The 12340-nt window shown below is 34.2% G+C and overlaps 1 protein-coding gene across 2 annotated transcripts; it reads right to left on the reverse strand.

Moving 5' to 3' along the window:
• Positions 1–689: 689 nt before the first annotated feature.
• Positions 690–9682, reverse strand: LOC306860089 (synapse-associated protein 1-like). 2 transcript variants are annotated; one of them, XM_079401614.1, is made up of 9 exons: positions 9404–9682; positions 8605–8723; positions 7444–7510; positions 7273–7346; positions 6987–7126; positions 5780–5934; positions 4985–5043; positions 2030–2159; positions 690–1440 (listed from the first exon to the last, which is right to left on the reverse strand). In XM_079401614.1, exons 1-9 carry the CDS (start codon positions 9534–9536, stop codon positions 1313–1315), a joined length of 1005 nt encoding a protein of 334 aa, XP_079257740.1. In that variant the 5' UTR covers positions 9537–9682; the 3' UTR covers positions 690–1312. The 2 variants fall into 2 exon arrangements, with proteins under 2 accessions (XP_079257740.1, XP_079257741.1); XM_079401615.1 differs by having other exon boundaries at positions 2030–2156; positions 9404–9659.
• Positions 9683–12340: the final 2658 nt, after the last annotated feature.

Below are 12340 nucleotides of genomic sequence, written 5' to 3' on the forward strand. Positions count from 1 at the left end.
AATTATTTGACAGCACTATTAGGATCATAATCTGATTTTCTTTTTTTGTGTAATTTTTGTTGTCATTTTTAGTAGTTCTCCTTTATATGTGTGCGTGCATTTATACTTTATTCACGTTTATTTTAGTTTGAGTTATTTTAGTACAAGAAGTTAAAACTAAATGAAAATAAGAAATTATGCATTTTTTATTAATGGTTTTAGTTGTCGTTTTAGTTATGTATTAGAAATGTATTAGAACAGTGTTGCAATGTAAACATACCCCTCCACAACACACACAAAAAATATATACATTAACAAAACAAAAAAAAGAAAGTAAAAAAATACATTGTACAGTAAGAAAAATCTTTATGGCTACACGTGCCATAATATATTTATTAATAAAGTGTTACAATGCAAAGCATTGTTTTTATTATTATTTTAAAATGGCATGTATTAACACTTTCAAATGCACTTGGCAACCCGAATGACGTCATTACGTCCGCGTGCGCAGTGACACGTTCAAGACGAACAAATGTCCTGTAAAACACATGCACGCGCGCCATTAAATAATATATATATATGCCTATAGAACAATAGTAAAGACACATTAAATGTTACTTGGTGTGCAATAAAACGTGTCTTTTAACTTTATTATAGTATAACTGACTGTAAATGTAGCATAGTGTATTAAACTAAACAAGAAACCAGAAAAGAGAGAATTTTAGACTTTATTTACTGCAGCAAAATCATGATTATCCACCTTCAAAGTAATAAGACAAGGTGCAAGTTGAAAAAAACAAACAAACACAAAGTTATAAACCTCTCACCTTATATAGTATGAATAAACAGGCATGGAATTCAATTTTATTTCAGATTTCAAACATTAACTTCACCAAAACCTGCCAGACGATGATCAGAGTACAAATATTGAATCAACAATCAAAAACAAATAAAGGAAATGAGAAGCCATTCACACAATGCTAAAGGACTCGATATGTGTGCTTATAGTGTTTGAGCAATACAACCGTTCAGCTTTTTAAGCTTCGGTTTGCTCTGAAAGAAGGTCTTCATGGCAGAAATTAGTCAGAAATAAAAGATAAATCAGCAAACTATATCTGATTTATGTGTTCTCACTAATTACGATCTTAGTTCTGTGCATGTTGGCACCTCACCGAATCCCTCTACTGCTAAACATCACATTTATGAAACATTCTTAAAGGAAATCCTGATATTTCAGTCCAGTCAGATTGACGAAATAGTAGAACCGTCCTGCTGATTTCTTCATTTGAGCGCAGCAGTGTGTCCTCCACACCAGAGGAGGCGCTGTCACGCTTTAGCTGTCGTCCTGCAGCATCTCCTCAATCTCACGGTCCCAGTTATCGTCGCGATTTTCTGGGTCGACGACCACCTCGTACTCCTGAAGCTCCTGCTGCAGCTCCTTCTCCCAGTCGGCCGTCTCTTCTATCAGAGAACGAATGGGGAAAACGAGAGAGATATTAAAGACTTTTTCTTTTCAGGAACACACACTGCTCTGAGAAAAACAAAACATTATTAAAAAGTCTCATCAAAAAAAGAAAGAAAGAAAAAATCATTATGCAAGAAGAAGAATCGTTACAATGCAAACATTATAAGTATTATAGCATTATCACCCTGGTACTATTTAAAAAGCGGTGCACAGAATTAAATAAATGTTTCTGAAAAGAAAACATAGAATTTCATTTTTGTTTCGTTTAAGTTCAAATAAAACTTAGTAGACAAAAAAGTCAAACTTAATAAAAACTTTTTTTTTATTAATAAAAAAAGTCAAATTCAATTAATTTTTTTTAAAATAATTTACATTTTTTTATTAACAAAAAATACAAAAATTAAATTAAATTTATATATTAAATTGAACAAAAACAGAAGATTTAAAATTAAAATCTAATTTAAAATATTAACAAAACATATAAGAGTGTATCAAAATAACAACAGAAATACTGAAGTCTAGGACAGCAGGATTTTGAAACAGATGCGTGTTAAAGCTACAGCAGGCTGTGTAATAGTCACTCACCGTCTTTCTTATCCAGCACCAGCTGCTCCATCTCTTTCCTCAGATCCTCCTGGTTTATGTCGCAGGCGTCAAAAGCGTCGCTCACGAACTCAGACACACCGGGGCTGGTGGAGATGTCCTCCTCCTCCTGCTAGCACAGAGAACAGAGGCGCTTAATTTTCATTTTAAAACTTTATTTAGTTGTTTATTTAACAGAGACAATGCAGATGCTTAACACACAGGCTTCTAGCCAATGGCTAATTTGCAGCCCCAGTCCCTGGTTACGCTTTTAAAGGGGCCATATGATGCGATTTCAAGTTTTGCTTTCTCTTTGGAGTGTTACAAGCTGTTGATGCATATATAAGATCCCTGAAGTTGCAAAGACTAAAATCTCAAACCCAAAGAGATATTCTTTATACAAGTTAAGACTTGCCCATGCCCTTCTGACTCACAGCCTGTAAGTATGTTTCTGCTACTGATGATTCAAACACGAGTTTTGAGCGGTGTAGAGTAGCGCTTGTTGTTTCTCGTTTCTCTGATCATAAATGCAGACGTGGTAATGTTTACGTAAAAAGACAGTATAAGTCATTATAATCAGTAATTATGTCCCCACTGGATGCAACAAATGCCTTGTTTATAATGGGTTTCATTGTTTTTTCTTGTCGCGCCGGGACACGCATCACAATACGTTAAGGGGCGTAACATTTCTGTCACACGTTTGAGGTATTCAGCCAATCACAAGGCACCGGATAGCTGGCCAATCAGAGCACGCCTCGCTTCTCAGAACAATGAGCTTTGTAAAAATCGACGTGTTTCAGAAAGGGGGAGCATAGAGGAACAACAATAATGTCCAGTATGTGGAAAATAATGTGTTTTCTGAACATTAAACCGTGTAAAAACGCATTGCATTTCACCAAATACACAAAATAATGTTCTTTTTAGCAACGTCATATGACCCCTTTAGAATACAATTAAAAAATACATAAACTTAACAAAAATCTAAGACCATCAATGTTCACAAACCTGTTTTTGTTTGAACCATGTTTTGATATTTCTCAGAAAGATGTTCAACTCTGTTTGCAGTGAAAATGTGGACTGAACAAATGTAGTTTTACAGTTCTGTGTAGTTGCACATCTTGTAGTGATCCCTCTACTATTCTGATCTACTATTAATTTGCATATATCTGGAGCAAGCTTATTGACATTTAAAAACCATTTGAATAAGAGAAAGATTCATAAAATTCTCAAAACTAAGCAAACTGTATTTTTGTAAAATGTTACAATGATGCCATCTGATTGAACTCTTGTCTAAAATGTTTAAGGTTTGTTTATATAGGGATCTAACAGGTTTGATAGTCAATTAAGAGATCTTACTCCAGACAATCACACAATAAGTCATATGTAAGAAGACCACTGCATGCATATATAGCTGCTTTAAGTGATAGATACGGTCTGATCATATAAGCAATTCAGGTAGGGCTGCAACAACTAATCGATGAAATCGATTATTATTGATAATAAAAATAATCGACAATGATTCTCATTATCGATTAGTCGGGTCTGCCCACAGTGCACGTCCAACTTCAGCCGGTCGTGTCAAATTACAGCACTGAATAACGCATTACTATGGACAAAATGCATCTAAAATATTGGCAGAAACAGAATGAGATGCTGCCGTGGGTACAGCAGACGCACTGATATGATGCAGCGCCTGAAAGTAGTCCCCACCTCGGTAACTAGTTATGATATAGTTATGGCCTAATGGTTAGAGAGTCGGACTCCTAATCCAAAGGTTGCTGGTTCGAGTCTCGGGCCGGCAGGGATTGTAGGTGGGGGGAGTGAATGTCCAGCGCTCTCTCCACCCTCAATACCACGACTGAGGTGCCCTTGAGCAAGGCACCGAACCCCCAATTGCTCCCCGGGCGCTGCAGCATGGCTGCCCACTGCTCCGGGTGTGTGTTCACGGTGTGTGTGTGTGTGTGTGCATTTGTTCACTACTCACTGCTGTGTGTGTGCACTTGGATGGGTTAAACGCAGAGCACCAATTTCGAGTATGGATTACCATACTTGACAATACGTCGGAATGAGAGTATAGTTCCTAGCCTAGAAAATCGCAACTTTTTATTTTCGGTTGGTCTTAGTACACGATGTAACTACAGGAGAGTCAAGCTTTAAATAGGAAAAATATCGAAACTCTTTGGTCATTTTTGAGCGAGATGCTAATGGTGTAATCCGATTCAATGATCTATGCTAAGCTACGCTAAAAGTGCTACCGCCAGACCCGGAGATCGGCTGAATGGATTTAAAAACGGTAAAACTCAACTGTTTAACACTTGGGGAGTTGTAAAATGAGCCCATTTCCAAAAAAAGTGGAGTGTTCCTTTAAGGTTTAAAAGTCAACATGTAGCGCACGTATTTTATGAGAGTAGGAACTGTAAGGGGTTATAGCGTGTAATTCTGAATATAAATATCAGACGCTTCATTTTTGACAATAACTTTTTAGATTTAAAATTTTTTTGACAGATTCCCAAAATATTTGTGTTTTCTCTTTCTTATGACAGGTGGTCTAATAAATTGTTAAGCACTGTTTCATAGCATTCAGTTGAGACGTTTGTTTGAAGGACATTGGGCAGAATGCTGAAGTGTTTTTTTGTTAATAAAAAAAATTGGGCCTTTTTTTAAATCCGATTAATTGGAAATATTAATAATAATAATAATAATCAAAATAAATATCGAAATAATCGTTAGTTGCAGCCCTAAATTCAGGTTTGTTCTGATGGCTTTACAAAGCCTCTTTACATGCACATCGAATTTTAATTGAGAATCCAAAATAAGACATAAAAATTTAAAATCAATAACTGTTTCTATTGCCTTTTGGTCAGTCATAATTGTAAAACGACTTATTTCGTTCCTTCTGATTGAGAAACACATTGAAATGCCTCTGTGAGAAGCCTGGGAGGAGAATGCAGACGCTACCTCATTGCTCTTAGCTTTAGCACTGATGGCCACAGGCGGTGTTTTCGGTCTGATGGTTTCTGTGAACAGGAAAATACATCTTTATTTCCTTTTCCAAGAGTCTAAACAATGACTTTACTATTTATGTCAAAATCTATCCACAGCCTTATGAATGGATCCAACAATTCCTTTTACAATTTAATCCAACAATTTAATTTCCTTTTTAAATTTCATTATATTGTATCAATGTTATGAGATTCTGTTATAGTTATTAATATTAATACATTCAATAAATTTTTTTTTATCTTTAATTTTGTTGTTTTTTTGTCATTTTTAATAGCTTTTTCTTACAAGTCTATATAGCTTTTTAATTAAATTTTAATAATTTTTACTTTTCATTTTAGTTATTTTTAAAGTTAATTCATTTTGTTGCACGGGTATTATTGCTAACTAAAACTAAACCATAAAAAAAAAAAAATATTTTCATGACTTAAACATGAATTAAATAAAAAAGAAAACTAAAAAATTTTTATTTGATGTATTGCCAAGGCAATATTTCTCATTTTCTTTTAGTATTACAGTAAGTAGTAAAATAACGCAAATGTAATAAACCAAATGTAATAAAATTATAGACATATTGGAAAACATTAAATGTACTTAGAAAGTAAATTTATTTTATACTTTTTCATTTCAGGGAATGTTTACAGTATTAAATGTAATAAAAATGTTTTTAGTGGTTTTAGCTATCTATAATAACCATAAATCATGTAGTATTGTGTTTTTACAGGGATTTTCCTGCAGTAAGTGTATGAACACCTGAGATGTTCTCGTTCAGCGGCGGCGCTGCGTTCTTATCCTCTTCTCTCTTCTCTGCCGCCTGTTGTTGAGCCGCGAGAGCCGTGAGCTGAGCCGACTGCTTGATCAGAGACACGCGGTAGAAATAATTCCTCCAGAACACGTCCTCCTTCACCCTGAAACACACACACACACACACACACACACACACACTCAGGGCTGTGCGATATGGACAAAAAAACCTATCGCAATTTCTTTGATCAATTTTGCGATTTTGATTTTAATCACGATTTTGACACACACTCATGCTTTACAGTCATAAAAGCATTCAGTGTGAATTTCCAAAAGAAAACCAATTTGAGCTTTATCAAAAAGCTGTAACATGTCTCTAGAACAGACATAAGGCAAAATAATCACTATAGATGCACGATATTGGATTTTTGACGATATCTGATATTCCGATATTTTTCAACTCATTTTGGCCGATACCGATATATTTGCTTTTGTTTGGAAACAACACCAAGTCTCTCCTTATTTGTTAGAATTAAATAAACCATAATGAAGGTTTTTTTGAAAATAACTATAAAAAAAACTATATATCGCTGCATTTTTTCCCCCCAGAAAGATGCAGCATTAACCCTAACATTTGAGAGAGATTTGTTGCGTTACGCCAGGTTCACACTTACTCCATCTGCAGTGCGTATACAGTATGCGGTGCAGAAGCAGGACGAGTTTGCAGTCCGCTCCTGATCCGTGGATGTTTACCACAAACATTTATCCATTACTTGGATTTCAAATCCAAACGTTGTTACTGAAAATGCTTTTTCAGCATCGTGATTCTCTTATATCACAATACAGTAATACAATCTTTCATAGACATATTCATGTTTAAACTCAATAAATATAAGTTTGTTTTCCTACAGCCATCTAATATTGCCTTGTTTATCTAACAGTGTACTCTTCCTTGTTTTAAACCTACAAGTTGACTGCGAAACAGTAGACTTTAATTATATGCATTTATGGTGTAATTACTACATTTCCGTGTCAATCCATGTTAATGTTTTACTGCGAACAATGCGCTGTTACTTTAATTCAGTGCATGCAGCACAGCGGTCATGATTTTTTTTGATGATTTCAATTAATCACACAGCCCTAGCCCTAATTCAGACTCATCTGCTCTGTCAGTCCAGGCATGAATGAACAGGGCATTAACGGAGCCGACTCTCACTGTTTGGGGACGAGGTCAAAGCGCATCCTGTTGAGCAGTTCATCTTCCTGCAACATCACCAGAGCCACGGGGTACATCTGATCAAAGTCGAACTGGAACTGCACTCCGGCCGGAGGGTCGCGCAGGAAGTTCCTCTTGTCCTGAATGACAACAAAATGAATAAATCAGTCATGCTGTTTTGGTTTAAAGTGATCTGAGGGTAAATTATTAAAATAATACTTTAATTAAAAAAAACACATCTTCAATTTTAGTGTACTAATCATTTAAATATGGACGTAAAGCTCACAGCGGATAAAGCGAGCATCTGCTGTTGAATGGTTTCTTCCTCGTTGTATCCGACCCAGGGCGGCACCGCGGCATCTGTGGACAAAAGATTGAGAAAATACATACGTGTATAAAAAGATTTCTCTTTAAAATATCTGTACAAAGTCACAGATTCATGCATTTATGTCCATACCTGTTTTCCTTGCATTTTTCTCCTGGACAAATTTTTCTTGCTCCTTCTGAAAAGCTCCCAAAATGGTCTGAAAGAGAATGCGATATATATATATATATATATATATATATATATATATATGCAATAAGCTCATACATATTGGTCTGTATCAAAGTTATTATCCTTAAGTAAAACTAAAACTGTAAATAAAATTAAATAAATAATAAATCATTAATTGAAATAAAATAAACTTTACCTGAAATGTTTTTTATTTAATCTAGCAGCCAAGGCAATAATGAAGTACTAAAGTAACTAATAAATAAAAAATATAGAATATAGACATGTAAAAACAGCCACAAAAACACACAACAAAAGTACTAAAACTTAATAAGATTAATTAGAGGATAGAAAAAATTACATCTAAATCTATATTACTAAAACTAACAAACTATAAATTATAAAATAAATGAATAAATTATAAAAAATAAAAAACAAATAAACTTTAACTCATAAATAAATAAATTATTAATAAATAAACTTATAATTATAAATTAAAAAAATAATAATTTCAAATAAAATGATAAATAAATAAACTAATAAAAATGAAAAAAGCACAACAAAAATCACCAAAAACTAACTAAAATAAAAAAAGAAAATATAAAAACAAATTTAAAAAATAAAAGCATTAATGAAAGTAAACAGACATTAAAAAAAATAATAAAAGTGACAAAAAAACACACACATGAAAAAAAAAAAATCACTAAAACTTACAAAATATTAACAAAAACATATAAAAGTAAATCAATGACACTATAATAACACTGGCCAGGATTTAGTCCTTAATTTTAAAATCAAAGTAAAATGCTTTTCATCCAGACTGTGACTAAAATACACTTCATCACTGATAAACATTTCACATTTTTAAATTCAATGGCAATGACACAGCAAAATTAATACTCGCTCTAAAATTTAACATGAAAAATCTAAGATTGTATAATAAAGCAATACTTTTTTTTTTAAATCACACAATAAAAATTAAACAGTTCATCACAGTTTTTTAAAATGACATTTCTAAGAACATGTCATTAGTATTTCAAACAATACTGTTTTATTTCACCATCTTGGACAAATGATAAGTCCTGAAAATGAACTAGAGAGGCTCTTCATTTCTCTCTGATGTACCTTGTCGATGATGCCGTCGATGTTGCTCTCCTCCACCGTTTTCTTGAGGGTTTGTGCCGTCTCCGCCACAGAATCAGAGATCTTCTTACTGGCGCTACTTGCAAAGTTCAGAATGAAGCCTGACAGAGAAGTGAGTTTAAAACACACATTAAACTCTGATTTAGACTTGATCGCATTTCTTCTAGCAAACATCATAACACACTGAAGACTGGAGTAATGATGCTGAAAATTCAGCTGCGCATCACAAAAATAAATTACTTTTTCAAATATATTCAAATAGAAAGCAGTTAATTTAAATAGTAAAAACTATTGCTGTATTTTGGATCAAATAAATGCAGGCTTGGTAAACACAAGATACTTCAAATTATCATAACCCTCACAAAACCTACTGTAGATTTACCCTGGTATATTATATTGTTAGCTCATATATATGTGTCCCTGGAGCTCAAAAGCAGTCATGAGTAGCACAGGTATATCTGTAGCAATAGCCACATTGTATGGGTCAAAATTATACATCTTTCTTTTAAGCCAAAAATCATTAGGATATTAAGTAAAGATCATGTTCAATGAAGACATTTTGTAAGTTTCCTACCGTAAATATATCACAACTTAAGTTTTGATTAATAATATGCATTGCTAAGAACTTAATTTGGACAACTTTAAAGGAGATTTTCTCAGATTTTCAAATATTGTCCTATCATAACAAACCATACATCAACGGAAAGCAGAAATTGCCCTTATGACAGGTTTTGTGGTCCAGGGTCACATCTAGTGCTTATATGATAATATAATGTGTCACCGCTGAGTCCTGTGGCCTGCTGTAGGATGTGTTGTGTTTCTTGGGTCTCTGTGTCGATGTTTTTCTCCTGTTTGTCCGTTTTCTCTTCATTCTCGGACTCTGCGCCCAGCCATGAGCTCCAGCTCTTAAACATGCTGCCGGTGCTCCGTCTGTCCGTGTCTCCGCGGTGAATTTAACTATATCTGATGGTTTTAATCAGGAGCACTTTACTCCATGACTCGCATCCGCAATGGGCCACATCAACAACAACAACAACAACAGCAGCAGCAGAGCGCTTCCGGCGTCAAACACACAGCGGCGCCCCCTGCAGCGCGGGAGGAACGACACACTCACACTGACGCTTCGTGAGATGGCTTTTAATATGTACACTTTCAATTAAATATTTCCAAGTGTTTGTAAAAGCTGTTTTTATGCATGTTTGAGTTTTGCACTTACACTGAATCATTTCTCGAAGCAATCGGTTCAATTGATTCAAAGCTTCGAAACGATTCTATGCGAATTTGTCTTTTATGTTGCAAGATATTACATTTCCATGGCCATGCACTTATACACTGACTTTAACTGACACAGTGATTGGAAGTGTGTGCTTGTCTGTAGACCAACAACAACAAACATAACATTAAATTCAGAGCTCACTCTCAGAGAGAGGCATGTTAATGAGATTGTGTGAAGCATCAATGACGTATAAAGTGGCCAAAACATGTTTATTCAAAGACGAGTGGAAGACATTTGTGGTTATGCTGTTGATCACCAAAAGCTTTTTCAAGGGGTCTGTGTTAGTTCACAGATTCAAATCAGTGACATTGTTGAACTCTACATTAATGGACCGTGTCTACATCAACATTTGAAGACATCCTGCCATTTACTTTACTTTCTGGACTCAGTTTGGTTTAATGGCACAAGCAGAAGTGAGCTGTTTATTACAACAAGGATTCGTCTTGTGATGCTTAAAGAATAAACTCATTCTCTTGGTAATATTTAGTTTGCAGTCAATAGGCAAGTTGCTGATATCTGGCTTTAGTGCAGTTGAAATGTTTTTCTCAGACTATGCTAGTCTTGTGGACAGGTGTCGGCCTATGTTACCTGCATCCTGAATACATCAAAGGACAAAATGACATCCACCACTAAAGTAAAGCACATGAATGCATAATATTCGAACCCGCCTTTTGTCAAACATTTTTCCTCCCTTTTGAAATCTCATATCGCATCGGAAAGGCATTTATTTTCAATAAAAATGAAGGAAATAATCAAAAAGTTGAAGATAAAGTATCAGGTAGGGTTAGGGTAGGTGTAGGGAGGGCTTTATTGCCCCATCATGGTGGCATCCATTTAATAATTTGAATTAAAACTATAATTTACACTCAATACGTTATTATTGCGTACTGTTTTATAATGTACTACAAGACTGAGGAGCAGATAATTGCCGCTATTTGTAATAAGTAGTATCAATAGCAGAAAATATTGCTATTTAACATAGCATAACTATTTGCACTTAGTGTAAATAGCATCCATCGCTAAGAAAATATGCTATTTGCATTTAGTTTAAATAGCATCTAATTGCCAGGCGCTTGAATAAGGTTGACAGAGGAGTGGGCAAGTCCAGCTGCATAAACTTTGGTGAACTATTGCTTGAAGACATATTCCTAAATCAACTGCAATGGAGCTGTCAAGATTTATGGGCCAGTTGTCTTTAGGGTCTATGGCCTTCTTGTTCAGGTGCAGATTAGGCTACTTGAAAAAAATCCCCTTGTACAGGCCCGATGACAGGTGTTTGACCTGTGTTCAGTTCCAACCCTGATCAAACACACCTGTCTGTAATGATCAAGTGCTCCTTCAGATGCTAAATAGTTGGTTTCAGGGACAGTACAGGTCAGTGTGATGCAATGAGAGGTACCATACTCTCAAGAACACACGTATTTTACTCTGGCACAGTAGCCTAATATAGTAATAATTTACTACTTTCTCCTGTTTTACTGTTGATTTCCTCTTTTCCTGATCATTTGGAATAAGGATAAAAAAAAAACAAACATGCAAATAAGTTCAAACATCCATTCAGTATCTATTATTTCCTGAATATTACTGATGAACTGATCAGAAATTAGGCTACTGTTCACATGTAATAGTAATAATTTAGTACTTTCTCCTGTTTTATTGTTGGTTTCCTCTTTTCTGATCATTTGGAATGAGGATAAAAAGACATAAAAACAAAAACAAAAAACAACAACACGCAAATAAGTTCAAACATCAATTCAATATCCTCCTGAGACCCCCCCCAAAAAAAACCTTTGTGAATTCAGTATTTTTTTCATGTCATCACACTGTTTGGAGCATAAGAAAAAAAATGGAAAAATATATATTTTTTAAAAGTATATTTTATTCTATGTCCTCTGCAGTTTTTCTAAAAATAAAATGCCATGAATAGACATCAAAAAGGCAAAAACAATGGTTTTTTTTGTTTTTTAAATCAATCAATTTTTAGGTTTCAGGATTTTTTCTATACTTAACTTTAAGGATGATTCTCAACTATGTTATAAAATATATAACAAAATGACTTAATATACCCTTTTGTTTTATGCAATATATGTGTAAAAATGTACATAAACTGGTTTTCCCATTAAACACAGTGTATCTATACACTGTATCTAATTTGCATATTAATGGTTGCTGTTAGGACAGCATGTTGAAAAAAAGAATTGTCATAATGGGAGTAATAATTAGCCAGATTTTCATAATAATATCTAATATTTCATAAGAAAATGTATTTTCCTATTCAATTGTTATGTCTCCCAAAATACGTAATAAACATGCTTTTAGTCCTGGTGTCCTCTACGGTGGACATGTATGAAATTATGTCCTGTTTCATAACAGGAAGTCATATTTGAATTTGAAAACCCATAATATTTTCCTGAAATGTTGCTTTATGACAAACAATTTGAA

Source organism: Barbus barbus, assembly GCF_936440315.1.
Source record: "Barbus barbus genome assembly, chromosome: 40".
Lineage (NCBI taxonomy): Eukaryota > Metazoa > Chordata > Actinopteri > Cypriniformes > Cyprinidae > Barbus > Barbus barbus.